Here is an 18,220-nt window from a genome sequence, read left to right on the forward strand (position 1 = left end):
AGTCCGGAGCTAGAACTTAGTTCATGAGAACCTTTCCACCCCCTTTTCCGTCCCTGCTAGAGAGCAGGTACTTTCATGGGAGAAAAAGGTTCCCAGTTCTGATTGGCTGGGCGGATTGCAAACCACGCCCCGTAAAACTCCCAAAAAGTTTTGTGAAGCCGCCATTGTATTTGCTGGCATTAGCATTATTAGCATTAGCATTAGCCCCGCGCACCAACAGAGAGAGAATAACTTATGGCAACACAAAAGAAAACATGGGAGCGGTGGAGATGTCGGCGTTCTGGCGATTTACTCGGAAGGCTTCAGTAGAAGCTGCTGGGAGTCCCAGCAGCTTCTACTGAAGCCAGTCCCCAACTCCGGGGACTTCCGGCCAGGGACTTCGGGTGGCAGTATACACCGTGAAGTTGTTTGTGGCCTGCCAGTAAACCCAAAGCAGAAGAAGAAGAAGTGACGTCAGCGGCTTCATTTGCCTAATCCACCCTCAGGGACTTATTCCGGTGTGAACGCGATCTGTACTTAGTTCATCAGAACTAAAGAGTTCTGATGAACTAAATTCTCATTAACTAAGTACGGCAAAGTACTTGGTGTGAAAGCGCCTAATGAGTTCTTTTTAACCAAATATCTCTCAGAGGGGCGTGGGGAGGGGCTCCTTATTTTCATCTAAAGTAACAGACAGAGAATCAGCACTTTTGAAACAGGGCTGAAACAGAGGGGATTATGGGATGCTGCAATGATCTGTTTGGTATTTGGAGCCAAACACTTCAGAGACATGTTTTGTATATATCTGAGACCTATAATATATTGATGAAAAACAGTATAATAGGGGACCTTTAAATGTAAATCATTAATACAATCACATAATTGTCTATGTGAATGTATCCTCACGATGAGATCCCTCTCCCTGCACAGGTCAGGGTTTACCGTAGCAGAAGTGGAGCCGTTAGGGATCTACCAGTTTGCTCCTGATTCCCGGCAGCTGGTGATCGCAGAGGACATCCAGACTATAACGCTTTACGTTCAGAGGCTGTACGGCTCTCGCAGCAACCGCACCGGCCTGTCCTACACAACAGTCTCAGGCAGCGCGGCAGCAGGACAGGACTTCATCGCCGTGCCAGACGGACGATTAGTCTTTTACTCGCCTCAACAAACCAACTCCTCCTTCAGCCTCTCCATCCTGGACGACTCCCTCTCAGAGGCCGACGAGCACTTCCAAGTTCATTTAACAGATGTTCAAGTCCTCAATCCAGATTTATCTTGGGCGGGTTCCTCTCCTCGCCTTAATACTGGTCACAGTTTGGCCTCCGTCACCATCCTAGCCAGCGATGTGACCGGAGGAGTGCTGAGTATCGGACCCGGGCTGGTGCAGACCCCTGAGGACCGGGAGGAGGGGACGCAGCAGGACAGGAGGGTGGTGCTGAGGGTGAGGGAGGTCCGACAGCCTGGCCCAGGATGTGAGGGTCCGGGTCCAAGCATACGGAGGTGAGTGTGAGTCAACCTCAGGAGCAGTGAGTGACCACACACACACACACACACACACACACACACACACACACACACACACACACACACACACACACACACACACACACACACATACACACATTTTTGTTCTGTTATAACGCCTTGTGCGGAATGCTTTGGCAATACTATGTTTAAAATGTGGTCGTGCCAATAAACCCCCTTGGTATTGTATTGTATTGTATTGTATTGTTTAATGCCAAGTAGGTTAACACATTTCAAGATATCTGCTTTGGTGTGTAATGGTGCACACATGAACACAGTAAGAGGAATTACGTTTTAAAAAGGAAGCAAAAATAATACCAGTTTAAAATGTCTAAAAAAAAAGATTATTAAATAAAAATAAAGTTAAAATGTTTACAAAGAATCTCAATAAAAATGTAAACTTTAAAATTGATTTTATACAAAAAAATTGAGCTTTTCAGTTTTTGTAGGCATTAATCTAACTCATATTCATAGCCTCCTATACAACACCACGAAACCTGTCAAAATAAAATATTTAATTTCATTTTTTTCATTTCAATCTTTATTTCGAACAGATTAAAAAAAATAACAAATAAAAAATAACAAATGTGAAAAACAGAATACCGTATTGTTAAAATACAGTATTTATCCACATTCACGATAATATTTATATATTCAACAAAAAAAGTCTTAATTTGAATAATAATAATAATAATTAAAAAAAAAAATCATATGTGTCCGAAAGGGAGCAGGAGGAAGCAAATGCTTATTAATTCCCACCCCTTACTTGATCAATGATTGTCCTTTAAGTCATTATGCAAGTTAATGCATAACTATATAAATGCAGTTATATATATAGTTAGTTATAAATATTTTTATGAATAAAAAACTCACACGACTCGAAAAATGTCTACTCAGATCCAAAGCAACTGATGCTTATTGGTATAAAAAAATCTAAAATGAAAACACATTAAAAAAACAAAATTAGTGATTTATTTTTCTATTCATTTATTTGTATTTTATATTGACTTTTGTCTTAACCATTGTGTACTATTTAGTAGGTGACTGAATTGACAGTTGCTTTAAGTTGTCGCTGTGCTCTTTCTTCCAGAGGGCAGCACCGCCCCTCCCCCCTTCACTGTGGACCCTGCTGGGACCCTGGCGAAGGAGGAGCAGGACTTCCGCCTGGAGTCCAGCATGGTGTCTCTTCAGGCCGGTCAGAACCAGACAGAAGTGGTCCTCCTCATTCTGGACGACTCGGAGCCCGAGGGACAGGAAGTGTTCTTCATTTACCTCAGTGACCCGGAGGGGGGGGGCGCAGATCACAGACAGTCCACAGCAGGGCTTCGGAGCTTATGCCAAGATCACTATCCTCGGTAAAAATGATAACGAAAAACATATTTGTTTTGTGTTTTATTTCAGATAAAAAAAGTCATTCTTAGTAATGTTTTGTTTGCATGATGTCTTATATGTGTATATGTATATGTGTATTTGCTGTGTTTGCATGAGTGATTAAGTGTCCTTCTCCAGTTTCACTAATGCCAGTTGATTTGCATTACTGCTACATTATTCTCCAGCTGCTTTTTTATTTATAGATTTGCAAATAATCACCGCAGTGGGCAGATACATTTTTTATTCTGATTTTAGAAATCAAAAAATTAATTATATGGAACTCAATTTGTACTTCTCTTTTTCTCTGTTGTTAATTGTAATCATTCTCTCTACCCACACCAGGGAGTGACTTCCATAACGGTATCCTAGGGTTCAGTCTTAACTCTCTGATGGGCCACGTTCTGGATGAGGACTCCGAAAACCGAACCGCCCTCCTCTACCTGCAGAGACAGGAAAACAGGTAATAAAACACCTCCATTTTTCTTGTCTCCAACATCTTTCTTGTTTCTCATTCGTTAGTATTTTATTTCTCCCTGTGTTCAGAGCCTTTGAGGATCTGCAAGTCTTCTGGAGAGCTACCTTCAACACAGCAGCTCCAACTCTTGTCAGCAATGGAGTGAACCTGAGCAGAGAGCTGGTGCAGACTTCAGGAACAGCGCTGTGTCGGAGAGGAGAGACTCTCTGCGCTCTCACTGTGGAGGTCCATGATGATGAGGTGAGAGAGAGAAAGAGGCCATGTTGGTGTCTTGCTGAACTTGAAATCCCCACAATCCTAAAGTATTGTACAGTAGGTGGATTGCAGATTAATATCTTTATCTTATGGGGAAACTAATATTGTGACATCAAAGAGGGCAGCAGAGATAAAGACAAAAAAAAGAGTAGACTTACATATTGATTTAAGATCCAAGCACACAGAATAATGAAATAGAAAATGAAATGAGTACACATCGAAGGTAGAAAACTAAGTAGCAGTATTATAAAAGGAAGTGAGCATATGGTGGAGGAGCAGCCAGTTATTGTACAACCGAGCTTGGAGATGAACAAATTACATGTAAGGAATACTGCACAAAAGTTGTTAGAGTTTCAAATATTGCAAAACCAGTAATAGCAATTTTAGTAATATTAGATATACTATTTTATAGTCTCTAAGCGTGTGGAGTTGTACAGAGGTCCGTGGTGGTTGTACAGGAAGGAAGGATCTCTTTACATTACATTAAATGTAGTTTGGTTGACATTTTATCTTACAATAAGTGTATTGAACCAATGCCAAAATCCTGCAGGTAGAATATCTTTCAATAAGCAGAACATTACTAAATGCTATAAACAGTATATACTTTAAAGGAGAGGTGTCATGCTTTTCCGGTTATTACCCGTCCCCTTGTGTGTTATGAAGGATTTTATGCATGTAAACGGTGTGCAGAGTCAAAACCCTCAAAGTACACCCTGTAGCGAGTAAAACTCTAACACAGAAAATACCTCCCCAAAACGCCTCGTTGGAGATACGTCATTATTGTCCATTTGATTCTTCCGGGTACGGCATGATGTCAACCCGTACCCGGAACGAAATGGACCAATCCGTGGAGCCGTTACGTTACGTCCGCGGAGCCGTTACGTTAAGCCCCCGCTGATTGGTCCAAATTGACCAATCCACGGACTTCCTCACACACACATCTGTGTGCAGGGAGCAGCTCAGCTGATTTCTCCTCCCTGGCTGCAGGCTGATAACAGACAGTTGGGATCGCGGCGAAATTCTCTCTGCAGACCCATTCTCACAGCGTTTATCAACCTTTTTCTTACTCAATATCAAGCCACACTTATTGTTTTTACTTCGGCTGTGAGTTTGTGTGTGCTCAGGATGAGTTTGGCTGTGTTTCGCTATGTATCCTAAACAAGGAAGCAACACCTCCACGGAGCTCAGCGCGATTCACAACGTCCCGACCAATCAGAGCACACTGAAAAATAGGGAGGGTGGGGGCTGGAGCTTTGGGAGCTACAACGAGCCGTTAAAGGCAGAGAGTGAAATTCAGTGAATACACGTAGTTTACAGAGATGCTGTATGAGAAACCAATGTGAGTTTGGAAAAATGCACAATATAAATCTATTTTAGTATACCTCAACAACGGAATTATGATCAGTGGAAATGGCCATGACACCTCTCCTTTAAAACATGTTATGAACCTATACTGGCTATGAAAGTACAGTCTCTCCATGAGTCAATGCAAGTGAAGCAGAAGGAGAAGGAGCTGCACACACTTTGTCCAGCAGTGATGACAGTTCACCTGTCTCCCACCTCCACAGAGTCAGGCTGCCCCCCCCCCCAGGACAGAGTGTTCCTGAGTATTCATACAAAATTCAGTGTTGCACAAATTAAAACAATCCCTCCTCTGTGTTGCTGCAGGAGCCTGAGCCCGGGACCTGGTTCCTGGTGGAGATTTATCAGGTGGGGGCTGGAGCTGCCATTAATGAGACCACCCGCTTTGCCAACATCACCCTGAGGGAGAGCGACGACCCGCGAGGCGTCATGTTCTTCTCTGTGGGTCACAGGCTGCCCATCGCCACCCGGACCACCACCAGGATCAGTCTGCAGGTCCACAGACGGGCCAGCACCGCCTCCAGCATGACGGTGCACTACCGCACTCTGGTGAGGCCTAAATTAGAGGCATATTTTATGTTATTCTGAATTGGGACAGTACTTGAGAGCAGATTAGTGTAAAATGTAATCATAGTTCAATTCAAATTTAACACCAACTTTGCATGATATACTCCTTATACACATATTTTAAAATGAAATGACGTGAACTAAATGGCATTTACTAGTTATCTTTTTTCTTTTGATTGAGGTATAAAGCAGTTATTCTGCCACTATGGATATATTACATACAAACATGGTTTATTTGATGTCCATGACAAATGTTTCTTCCTCTCCTCTTTGATCTCACTGCCTTCCTCCTTCACCTCTCCTCGGCAGCATGATAAAAGATATCTTGGCTACAGCACACGCAGTTCAGGGGCATGGAGTACTCACTAACACTTTTTGATATTGGAGATCAAAGTAAGAGTAGTGCACTCAACAGAAAAACAACGAGACACACGGCCGGTCATCTGCTTTCATCTCTCTGACATATTATGAGACAAAGGTTTGAAGCAAGGTGAAGCCCAGCTCTCATTTTAGTTTGTAATGCAACTAAACAACAAATTCAACTTGTCTCATGTTCAGTACACGTGTTGCTACAGTTGTTTCTGTTGATTTCACCATTGATTTGACATTGTGTGGACATTGTTGCGGCATCCTTTCATGAGTTTCTGAGAGCCACTATCAACGCCTTTTAAATCAGACATTTCAAACACATTATCCCTTAAAGGTGGGGTAGGTAAGTTTGAGAAACCGGCTCGAGATACACTTGTTGTTATATTCCATGGAATGCTCTTAACATCCCGATAGCAATGAATATCTGAAGTGCTTTGACAAAAAATCCATAAAAAAAAATCATCTGTGGAAGCTGTAGTACTGTAAAAAGCACGACCAATCATTTTAGCCGGCCCGCCTAAAATAACTGGATGGCCTACCTGCCTGTCAGCCTTCCATCTGTGCACACACTTATCTCGTGCCCTCATTGGTCATGTGCGCGTTCGTGTGTGTTGGAGGAGGGGCTCTGTAAGGAAGTGGCAGATTTTTTCCGGCTGTGTATTTTCAAATTCTAGCGCACTCGAGCTGGTTTCTCCAAAATGACCTACCCCACCTTTAAGTTAAAAGTTAAATCACAGTTATGAGGCTAGCCCGTTGTTATGCAGCTCGCATGGTGAATACCATAAAATAAAATAGTTTGCTCACACATTCAACAACGTTAACGGGCCTTCACAAGCGGGCAAAACACTAGAGGTAAAACTCATATTAAATAAAAAGCAAAATCAAATTGTCTTTTTTTCTGTTGTATGATAACGTTAAAGAACTTAACGGATGAGAACTGTGGCTTTTTGTTCTACTGACTACAGGGGTCGCCCTTAGATGTCAATATAATTTGACCTTTTATACAAAACTACATTTAATTTTGTCTTAATGTACATTATTTAATTTGATATGCTGTTCTTGTACATATCATATACTACATGTATTTACATGTATATAGACTTTTTGCACTATTTTGTATTTTTGTATTTTATTATATATGTTGCATTGTTGGACAGGCTCAGGTCAGAAGAATGTCATTGCCATTTCTAGACTGTAGCTTATGTGCATATGACAATAAAACCTATTGAATTTGAATCATGTAGGTTTACTTTGACAAACATTGCTGGTCAACATAACTCCACTCAACACGAGACATTTCTGTTGTTCCTCCAGGAGCTGCCCAGAGAGGAGGCTGTGGGTCCCTCTGTGATCCGGCCTGCTAAGACAGGGATGGACTTCCCTAAACAACAGGGTCTTCTAACCTTCGCTGTGGGTCAGCGTAACACATCTCTGGAGATTTACCTCACTCCTGACCTCGCCTCCTCCTCTCCGACACCCAAGCGCTTCCAGGTGGAGCTCTTCAACGCTTCAGGTGGAGCCAGAGTGCACCCTGAGTTCGGGATAGCTAATGTGACTCTGGTGTCGAATGCAGCCAGTGAAGCTGTGTGGCTCCTACTGGAACAATTACACCAGCCTCTTGACTCTATTATACTAAACCAGGTGCTGCAGGAACTGATCAATAAGGTCTCTACACCTCTGTCTCGGGAGCAGATGGTCGCTGTGCTCGAAGCTCTGGAGAAGGTAAGACTGATTGAAGACTGTGGACAGAAACGTTTTGTTTAAACTAATACTTACATTTATTGAAGGGCAAACTGAATCAGTCTGATGGAAGCTGAAGACTCAGATAAAACTGTGTATCAATTAAAAGGAGACAGTGCCATAAGAGCTGCATATCACTTAAAACCAAAGAAAGTGACAGTAACAGAGGCAGGAGGGGGGGGAAAAGACAAAGACAGTCAAGTGTAGATCACTCATACAGATTAACAAAGCAAACAATAGCAAAGCCAGGTGTTTCTCAATATGATTTTGCTACATTTCTCCATCCATCCCTCTCACTTTTTTGTTTGGTCTGAATCAGGTGCTTGCAGAGGCCAACAGGACTCCTCTACAGGAGAGTAGCCGCAACCTGACCTACGACCTGCTGTGTGCGTTGGCCAATCCCAGCAGAGATGACACCCGAGGCCTCAGCCACCTTGCTGAGGTGGCTGAGCGATTTGCGTTTTCCCTCCTAACGCAGAGTCAATGTGCGATGTGAGTGTCCCATTTAAAACGAGGGGAAGGGAGATACCCCTCTTTCTTTTAAAGGTCACCTATTATGCAAAATCAAATTTGTCATGTCTTTTCTACATCAACATGTGTCCCCTCTGTGTAAAGAGATTCTGAAAGTTTCAGGAAAAAAGATTCTCTCTCTTTTTGTCCTGATCCATTTATATAAAAACCTGTCTGAAACTGAGCTGATCAGATTTTGGCCACTTTATGATGTCATAACGATTTTTTGGCTTGGTAACCATTAGCCAATCACCAACCAAGGTAACCCCCCCCCACCTTATCACCTGAATCTCCTCCTAGAGCACCAATAGCCGTGTTCACACCGGAGTACTTTCACCCGTACTTTTCCCCTTTAGTTCCGTTAGTGCCAGTGCCCGTTGCGTTCACACCAAAAAGTTCACTTGGTTCAGGGCACTTTTAGCCCCATGTTTAGTGCCTGCTAGAGAGGTGGTACTCTCCAGGGGGAAAAAAGTGCCCCAGTTCTGATTGGCTGGGCGAATTGCAAACCACGCTCCGTAAAACTCTGAAATGTTTTTTGAAGCCGCCATTGTATTTGCTGGCATTAGCATTATTAGCATTAGCATTAGCCCAGCGCACCAACGGAGAGAGAATAACTTATGGCAACACAAAAGAAAACATGGGAGCGGTGGAGATGAGGAGGTGTCGGCGTTCTGACGATTTACTCGGAAGGCTTCAGTAGAAGCAGCTGGGAGTCCCAGCAGCTTCTACTGAAGCCAGCCCCCAACTCCGGGGACTTCGGGTGGCAGTATACGCCGTGAAGTGGTTTGCGGCCTGCCAGTAAACCCAAAGCAGAAGAAGAAGAAGTGACGTCAGCGGCTTCATTTGCGTAATCTTCCCTCAGGGAAGTACTCCGGTGTGAACGCGATCTGTACTCAGTCCCCCATGGGGCACTGAGTGCCCCACACTGAGTGTCGGGCACTGAGTACTGCAAAGAACGCGGTGTGAACGCGGCTATTGTGTTCTTTTTAACCAAATATCTCTCAGAGGGGCGTGGGGAGTGGCTCCTTATTTTCATCTAAAGTAACAGACAGAGAATCAGCACTTTTGAAACAGGGCTGAAACAGAGGGGATTATGGGATGCTGCAATGATCTGTTTGGTGTTTGGAGCCAAACACTTCAGAGACATGTTTTGTATATATCTGAGACCTATAATATATTGATGAAAAACAGTATAATAGGAGACCTTTAATATCTTATATGCAAGGTTATCATGCTTCAAATGATAAATGGTTCCTTTGTGTGATTTCTCCAGAAGGGGCACCATCCTGGAAACATGTCCGCATATGACCATCTCTGCCTTCCAGTGGTACCCCACACAGATCAATGGACACAGATTCAGGGGTCGTAATGCAGACTTCTTCCAGCTTCCTGACACCCTGCTGGCTGTCCCGGCAGCCCTGACTGCTGACTGTGGAAACCTCAGCCGGATCCAGCTCACCGAGTTCAGAACTGAGCACTGGTTTCTCAGGAACGACACAATCACTGCTCTCAATGGAAAGGTGGGGAAGCAGGGAGATGGAGCAGCAGAGGGCAGTATTGCTCCAGTATAAATTAGCCATTTTATGACCCCACTTTATTTCTTCTGTTCATATCCAGGTGTTCTCAGCCAGCCTGCAGGACAGAAGGTCACGACCTCTGGAAGATGGCAATGAGGTGGTGTATCGTATCCACACCCCCGGCCAACAAGTGAAACCAGGCCGGTCTGTGTGCCTGCTCTGGAACCAGACCACTGCAAGGTAACCCTCCACAGACACAACAGCTCGGATATTATATTACGTCATTTAAAAAGTGTTTGAGCGACAAGTCTTTCAGTGGTTTGGAAGGACTTCGCAGTAGGGGGTGTGGTGTCTTGCTCAAGGACACCTCGGCAGTGCCCAGGAGTCAAAACTGTCACCTTTTCAGCTACCAGTCCACACTCTTTAGTATTGGACCGATCAGGATTCGAACCGGCGACCCTGCGTTTATAGGCCAAGCTCTACAGACTGGCCTTCATCCTATCCTAGACTTCACAATTGTTTCCAAGAAATGATGAACGTGGTGGAAGAAGATATTTCACTTAAAGGTGGGGTAGGTAAGTTTGAGAAACCGGCTCGAGATACACTTTTTGTTATATTCCATGGAATGCTCTTAACATCCCGATAGCAATGAATATCTTAAGTGCTTTGACAAAAAATCCATAAAAACATGTCATCTGTGGAAGCCGTAGTACTGTAAAAAGCACGACCAATCATCTGAGCCAGCCCGGCTAAAATAACTGGATGGCCTACCTGCCTGTCAGCCTTCCATCTGTGCACAAACTTATCTCGTGCCCTCATTGATCATGTGCGCGTTCGTGTGTGTTGGAGGAGGGGCTCTGTAAGGAAGTGGCAGATTTTCTCCGGTTGTGTATTTTCAAATTCTAGCGCACTCCAGCTGGTTTCTCCAAAATGACCTACCCCACCTTTAAGTAAAAGTATTACAACTGCATTGTAAAAATACTCACTTACAGGTAAAAGTCCTGCATTCAAAATCATACTTTAAGTAAAAGCATAAAAGTATCAGCATCATATCATACTTAAGTAAAAGTACCCATTATGAAGGCTCATTTCAAAATCCTATATATTAAATTATTGTAATATATTTATTGATACTTTAAATATACTTTAATGTTGCATATGGTATATTGGTGCGGTATATTTGAATGTGACTTTATTTACTGCTGGTAGCTTAACCTACAATAATACACCATAATTTATTAGTTTAATTATATTGTTTAATTAATAACAAAAATGTGCAGATTGCTAGTAATACCCTGCGCTCACCTTGCTCTGTCACCCTTACACTTTTTGGATGGCTGAAACCAGTTTTTGAAGAGAAGGCAAAAACTCTGTCACATCATTGTGTTTAATATCTGCACATCCAGTCTTCTACACCCTCAATCCTCCCTCTGGGTTTGTCGAGGACATTCCTGGGAGGGGAATGGGACTTGGCTGGAACACCGTGTTAGTCCTGAAACGGCAGGTTTGGGCGGAACATCATCGCAGAAAGGAAAGTAGATGAGAGACTGATATGGAGGCAGAAGCAAAGTCCTTAAGAGGGAAAGGTCAATGGTGCAGAGTGAGCTTCTTGCTGAAGGTCACATTCTGCTCTCCGAATCCTTGTGGGTGTTTTGTGTAAGCAAATAAAGAAGAAACGTGTTTATGTTGTTCTGGTTTGTTGCAATACATCTTCAAAGGTGACCACAGATAAAGACCACTAACCACATTCATTTCCTTGTCTTTGTGACCAATCATAGCGCCGTTAGCAACACAAGGAATTGTATTGAAAAGTGTATGTTGGACATAGACTGTTACACTACTTTTAAAGAGATGACTGTGCTGAATGTAGCAGGGAAACTCCCTCTGGAGGGAACACACATATTTCAGCCTTTGCAAACCATTTACATGCACACAAACCTATATAGCACACGGCAGGGAAGCGGTGGTAGGGCCTCTTTAAAAGAGTTGCCGCAGACCTGCAGTTTTGTGGACGTTTGTTTCAGATATATGGAGCATTATAAATATGGCTATGCCCATTGGGAGCTAGCTATTTCAAACCTCTATCTCCGCATACTGGACTTACTCATACACATGATGGTGTTTCAGGCTCATCGCTATGTATTGTGATTTGTCTCACCTGCCTGTTCCTAAACTCTGTTGTAACAGTCGTGTCTTCACTTGTTTCTCTTCCTGCCTCCTCTCCCTCTCTCCTCTAGCTGGTCATCAGATGGTCAGTACTGCAGGGTGGTGAAGGAAAGTGGGAACTATGTGGAGTGTGCCTGCTCCCACATGTCTATCTTCAGCGCCTATGCAGAGTTTGCCACGCTTGCTTCCTACAACGAGGCCTTCTACGCCTCAGGATTCATCTGCATCTCGGGTACAAAACACACCCTCTCCCTCTCTTCTTCATGTTGTTTCCTGGGTTTTTCTGTATGCCCACTGCCTACGTTTCAGCTTTCTCTGTGGTGTGTTATTTCCGTATTCCTCCCACGTTGTTATAAATAGCCGCCGCTGATTCATGTGAAGCATTTGTTAATCTAACACTAATGTTGGTTCCATGTGTTCTCCCTCTGCAGGCTTTGCATTGGCCATCATATCCCACATTCTGTGCTCCCGTTTCCCCATGTTCGCTGCCAAACTGCTCACTCACATGATGCTGAGCTGCCTCGGGACCCAGGTAATACAGTTCTGATCTAATATTATGTAGTACTGCAGTCCTTTAACATAAAAGGCCGCTGAACACCCACAATTCACAGCTGATGAAGTGCTTCCTACTCCCAGCCATCTGCATTAGTTCCTTTGGCATTTTCGTTTGCGTCTTCTATTTTCTGTTATGGCTTAAATGTAGATGGATAGTGAACCTTTAGAAAATCTTATAGAGGCATTCATCTCTCTCTTTGCTATATGGATCAGTGGCTCACACACATTAGTAATGGAGGCTGTGGTGCAGTGGGTTAGTGCGTTGGTGTTCGGATCAGGGGGAGCACAGGTTCAAACCCCACTGCAGTCAGCATGTCGTTGTGTCCCTGGGCAAGACACTTCACCCCAAATTGCTCCTGTGGGGATTTCCCACAGTATTGAGTATGTAAGTCGCTTTGGATAAAAGCGTCTAACAAGTAACATGTATAATGCCCTTACACCTTTGGCTTTTATACTGACATAAACATACAAAAGCATATACTGCTTATAGTTTAGACCTTCATTGAGCAAACACCCACACAGTGGTGGAATGTCCTGAAGTACATTTACTCAATTATTGTTCTTCAGTACAATTTTGAGGTACTTAAACTTAACCTGAGTGCTTCTACTGCACTACATGTATTTGAAAATCTTAAATACTTTCAGATCATTAGCTTAAAAAAATGTCAACAAACTCATTTATAAACACTGGAATATAAATGTAGGTGTAGCTATCCAGCAGCAGTATACATATAGTAAATAGTTAGTAAAAGTAATTTAATATGATTCTGAAATGTTCCCCAGTGCATACCAAGTACTACTTTGACTATATTTTGATGTTCATACTTGTACTTTTACTTGAGAAAGATCTTGAATGCAGGACTGCTAGTTGTAACAGAGTATTTTTACAATTTGGTATTAAAAGATCTGAGTACTTCCTCTCCCTCTGCCACACACACACACACACACACACACACCACACACACACACACACACCACACACACCTACACACACACACACACACACACACACACACACACACACACACACACACACACACACACACACACACACACACACACACACACACTGCATGCTACCAACCCATCTTACTCCACAGGTCACAGGTATTTTCTTGGAAATGTGCATGGATGTGAACACACACACATCATCGAATGTCATCGGTTGCATCGTTTGCGGGCCGCTGCGTCCTGACAACGCAACCATGCCCCCCGCAGCCTGGCCCATTAAAAACGCAAGCTGTCACATAAGCAATGAGCGAGATAGATATGTTAGTCTCTCAGCGGGTCACCATGTATGTGTGTGTGTGCATGTGTGTGTGCGGGAGCCAGTGCGGGACTGGTAATTTTCCACTGGTCCCCCCCTCTATTTGGTTGACAAACACGAGCCCCTACTAAAGCGGACTGTTGTTGGGGGCTCGACCTGTTTATGGCCCAGGCAGAGCCCCTGGACCTGAAAGGGTTTGGATGGAAATTTCCGTTGTGTTCTGTTTCTGTGTTGGTACTGTACTGCAGGTGAAGGCCTTCTCCTTGAATGTGTGTGAGCTATAGTTCATCCAATACAAGTGTGTGTCTCTCAAACTAAAGGCCAGACTGGCTGTGCCTTCTGGTTTTAAGATGTACCCTCTGAGTGCTCGTGTGGTGCTGTTGGGAATATGTTGGAGGTAGTGACGGACTCACAGTGCAGGATGTGCCGAGTCAAAATAGACCTACTGACGTCATGGTCTTCACTTAAATACATACTTTGTCCTAGATCTGAAATTGCTTGCTAGAAATAGGAGAAGAAAACATTACTTTTGTTATATGAATGCATGCGAGCGGATTTTTCCTCTTTTCTTTCCATTACTGAATGAGCCTTACTTACTGGCTAGTGAAAACATGCATGCACAAAGTGATGCATGTGGACTTAAATCTAAAACATGTAATGAGTTTGAGTATGAGCCAGTGCTGTGTCCTGGAGAAAAGTGTTGCCCTCAGGATACATAATATTGATGTTCTCCTCACTTCCCATGCAAACAGCACCTGTTAAAAGCATCACTAATGTATATGTTGATGCAGTTTGAGTTTGCTGATTTAAGATTGAGTCAATAAGCATGTATTTATCTCAGAACCGAATACATTAAAATCTCTGTAAGGATTTATGTGAATCCATATTTATTTTAATCTAAGCCTGTTACTGTTGTACAGCAATGCATGGTCAGTAAATGAACATGTCATTCATGGTTTAAAGCTAATCCTCTGTGGTAGTGGTGTCTATTTAGGCTTTTTTATTTGAAATCAGCTTTATATATAGAGTCATAGGTAGGAAGTGATTAGTGGTACATGTCCATATTAGTAAGGCCAGAGATCCTGGATCCTAGATCAGCTGTCATTTGTGACATCGTAGCCCTGCTCGTGCCTCACCAGCGATTTGAACTGTCTGGTTCAGTACCAGCCACCTCTGAAGGAGAGGGCTCTCCATCTGTGGTGGTGGGCTGGGATTAGTCACTGCCATAGGGGGGGGGGGGGGGGGAATGAAGCTGTTGGTTAGATTTATCCTCCTGCAACAGCTACAGTCAGCTATAAACACTAGAGGAATATCCCACGCCTCTGGGAGAGTGATAGCAGGTTGAGGCTTGTGGTTTAATGTATGTGTTTTTTCTTACTTTCTCAGTATTCTGGCTGCCATGCTTTTTATATATCAATCGATAGAACATCTCACAAACCTCAGGGCATCAATGGTAGTATGTTTAGATGTTAAACCACTAACAAACGAAAGCAAGTACACTTCAAAGAGGAGGACGAGTGAGCTTTCAGAAGGAACAGAAAAAGAACGTTGGCTGACTTACAAGATGAAAATGAACAAGGTTGTAAATACTTTTTATTTAGTTACGCCTTTTCTTTTTTGAAATTTCATCTCCTTGTTTACAAACAAGGATTAGGGTTTCAATTAAATATTATGTTTTTTTTAGGATAATTTAAGATCTTCAGAATGTAGTGAGAAGGAAATACTCCCTATCCTATCTTCAGTGTTTCCAAGCAACTGTGGGCAGTACAATCACACAATGAAAATCTATTCAATGTGTTCATTGTCACATTCAGAGCAAGTAAGTTGCTGTAGTTTAATCACAACAGTTTCCCTGACTATTATAATCAATGTGACATGTGACACTTTACAGCTCAGTCAAAGTAGATAATGTACATCAAATGTCAATCGAACAACTTGTTCAGCATTAAGGGAGTCTTTTAGCAATGATGTGTTCAAAACTCTAATATGTTCTTCCTAATCTTCTGGGATTTGTATTTTAAAGAATTGGGAAAGTCCTGTAACACTACCGCACAGTATCAGATATATTCTGTAGGTTAAGCTATCTTCAGCAAGGTCCAACAAAGTTTCATATATACTGGATGGAAGCAGGTTGTGAGAGGTGTCAGAGGTTCAAATTGATCCGGACCCAGAGGTGACAGAGTGCTGCTACTGACACAATGAGACAGACGTCAGACCTCCTGCTGAGAGATAATTATGTGTGTGTGTGTGTGTGTGTGTGTGTGTGTGTGTGTGTGTGTGTGTGTGTGTGTGTGTGTGTGTGTGTGTGTGTGTGTGTGTGTGTGTGTGTGTGTGTGTGTGTGTGTGTGTGTGTGTGTGTGTGTGTGTGTGTGTGTGTGTGTGTGTGTGTGTGTGTGTGTGTGTCACACCAGTCAGTCTGCCCTCCCCTCAGCAAGACAACTGAAGATTGTGTGTGTAGAGTGGAAATTTACCCGGTGCATATGTTCTGTGTAAGAGAGCCTCTGGTGTCATGTGTGTATGTCTGCTAATGTGCACGGGATTTAAAGTATGTAAGTACAATCTGTGTATGTGCAAATGCACCTGCACATATGTGAGGGTAATAGCTTGTTTTCTATCCGCATTAGCTCCCTTGAAACAGTATTTTACAAATATTACTGATCATTTCATATTCTCTCTAAGTAGGTTTTGTTCAGCTTGTTCAATATTATCAAGGTAAGAGAAACAAGGAAACATCATTAGTTGATGCAGGAAGGCAGAAATCATAGCCTGCTGTGAGTTACCCCATAACATGGTGTTTGGTCAAAGACATCAAACCCAGTGGTGTAATAACCAACTTTGTTGTTAAATAAGTTTCAAGTGGGATATCAAATAGTCATGCACAGGGCTTGTGATGAATAACAGGAAAATGAAAATAAACAAATGTCAAATATATACATAAACAGATCACAATATGATTTCATTTAGCCATAAGTTTAAGCAAAAACCATACATATATTTGGTTGACAGAACATTGTAACTCGATCAAAAAATCAAACACATTGCTCCAATTTTCTCCAAAACATTGTGCATTAGTCCCCAAAAGTTTTCTGTGGTTTTGCCGTCTGAGGATGAAGAAGATGAGGTTTAGTCTAAACAGGATTTTGGACCACAGTGACATGCGGTCCTGAATGCAGTGAGACACATTGTCAAATCTTTGATCAGTATTCATGTGGTTTCGCTGTGACTCCAGGGGACGGACCACTGCCGTCATCCTTCTGCATTCATTTCACCGAAACATAAATCAATGACAATAAAGACTCAGGCTCACAAAACTGATGGATGAGAGGCCTTTAAGACAACTAGACGGCTGATAGTTTCATTTCTCGTTTTTCAACGCTATTCTTTCAGTCCCTATGGGGCACTTCATCATCTTATTTTAGAAATGGTGGTTTGCATTGTAATAGGAAAACTGATTCCACATTTGATTAACTGAATTGCTTTTAGCCACAACCGATGGTTTCCCCAATAAAAAGATCAGTGTCATGGCCTCTGTACTTCAGAGCCATGACCCAGACTGTTAGGATCCTACTGCTGCTGCTTTTATTGGGTCACTTTTTCCTTTATTCCTGTTAGGATTACTGAGAGGCAGCATGTAAGACCACATTGTATTCATATCAAACATCACTTATTCCATCCCCTCTGATGAAACAGCTGTTGTCTGTTTACATAAGGTCCCATGATAAAAAGTATTTTATCTGTCGGGCTCATCAACAACAATATTGATGTATATGTTATTATTAAAGTCTTTAATTAACCCCATTTGCACCCCTCTCATTTAGTCATCTCCAACCAGCCAATTAATATGTTTCACCAGGACATTAAACTGTATAGGTCGGTCGGTCGGTCAGTAAGTTGGTTTGTTTGTTTGTTTGTTTGTTCACTAGGTGAGGAGGTAGGAAAGTAGGAAGAACGTTTGTTTCGTGTTTGATAAGTTCGTACTTTTTAGTTTGTTTGTTAGTTTGTTTGTTAGTTATTTCACGTGTTCATCAACTCATGTGTCCTCTCGATCCAGTATTTCGCCAATACATGATTGTATTGTGGGAAAAGAACATCTAATCTCAATCTCTATTGCAAAACCAAACACAATTCATTTCTCATCCATTGTAATTAAACATCCCTCCATGTCGCAGACAGCCATTCCCACACAGTCAGTGGAGCGTTTACCCAGGGGACCCTGCGCTGTATCCCAGTATCTGGGAGGTGTTTAGATGACTCCTAGCTCTGGTTATAAAGGATTTCCTGTTAGCTCTGGGACTAGATCCAGCATTCAGATGGCTTTTCCTCAATACACACACACACACACACGCACACACACACACACACACACACACACACACACACACACAGACACACACACACACACACGCACAAACACACTGGCATAAACACTAACTGTTATCCCCCTGAAACACCATCCACCACCCGATCTTCCGGTCTCTGAGCCGAATAAAGAAGCTGTCAGGATTCCTTAAAGTTCCTGTTTGTCGTCAGTGTGCATGTGTGCGTGCATGGGGGGGGGGGGGG

At 42.8% G+C, this 18,220-nt stretch overlaps 1 protein-coding gene across 1 annotated transcript in view; it reads left to right on the plus strand.

The window, feature by feature from the left end:
* adgrv1 (adhesion G protein-coupled receptor V1) overlaps window positions 1-18,220 on the plus strand; it is a 142,221-nt gene that overhangs the window by 64,887 nt on the left and 59,114 nt on the right. Inside the window, 13 exon segments of the mRNA XM_034148508.1 lie at window positions 910-1,426; window positions 1,428-1,479; window positions 2,594-2,790; window positions 2,792-2,858; window positions 3,217-3,334; window positions 3,418-3,589; window positions 5,273-5,515; window positions 7,217-7,624; window positions 7,962-8,134; window positions 9,426-9,672; window positions 9,770-9,909; window positions 11,907-12,067; window positions 12,267-12,367. Coding sequence (XP_034004399.1) covers window positions 910-1,426; window positions 1,428-1,479; window positions 2,594-2,790; window positions 2,792-2,858; window positions 3,217-3,334; window positions 3,418-3,589; window positions 5,273-5,515; window positions 7,217-7,624; window positions 7,962-8,134; window positions 9,426-9,672; window positions 9,770-9,909; window positions 11,907-12,067; window positions 12,267-12,367 — 2,596 coding nt within the window.

The sequence above is a fragment of the Trematomus bernacchii genome, unplaced genomic scaffold, assembly GCF_902827165.1.
Source record: "Trematomus bernacchii unplaced genomic scaffold, fTreBer1.1, whole genome shotgun sequence".
Lineage (NCBI taxonomy): Eukaryota > Metazoa > Chordata > Actinopteri > Perciformes > Nototheniidae > Trematomus > Trematomus bernacchii.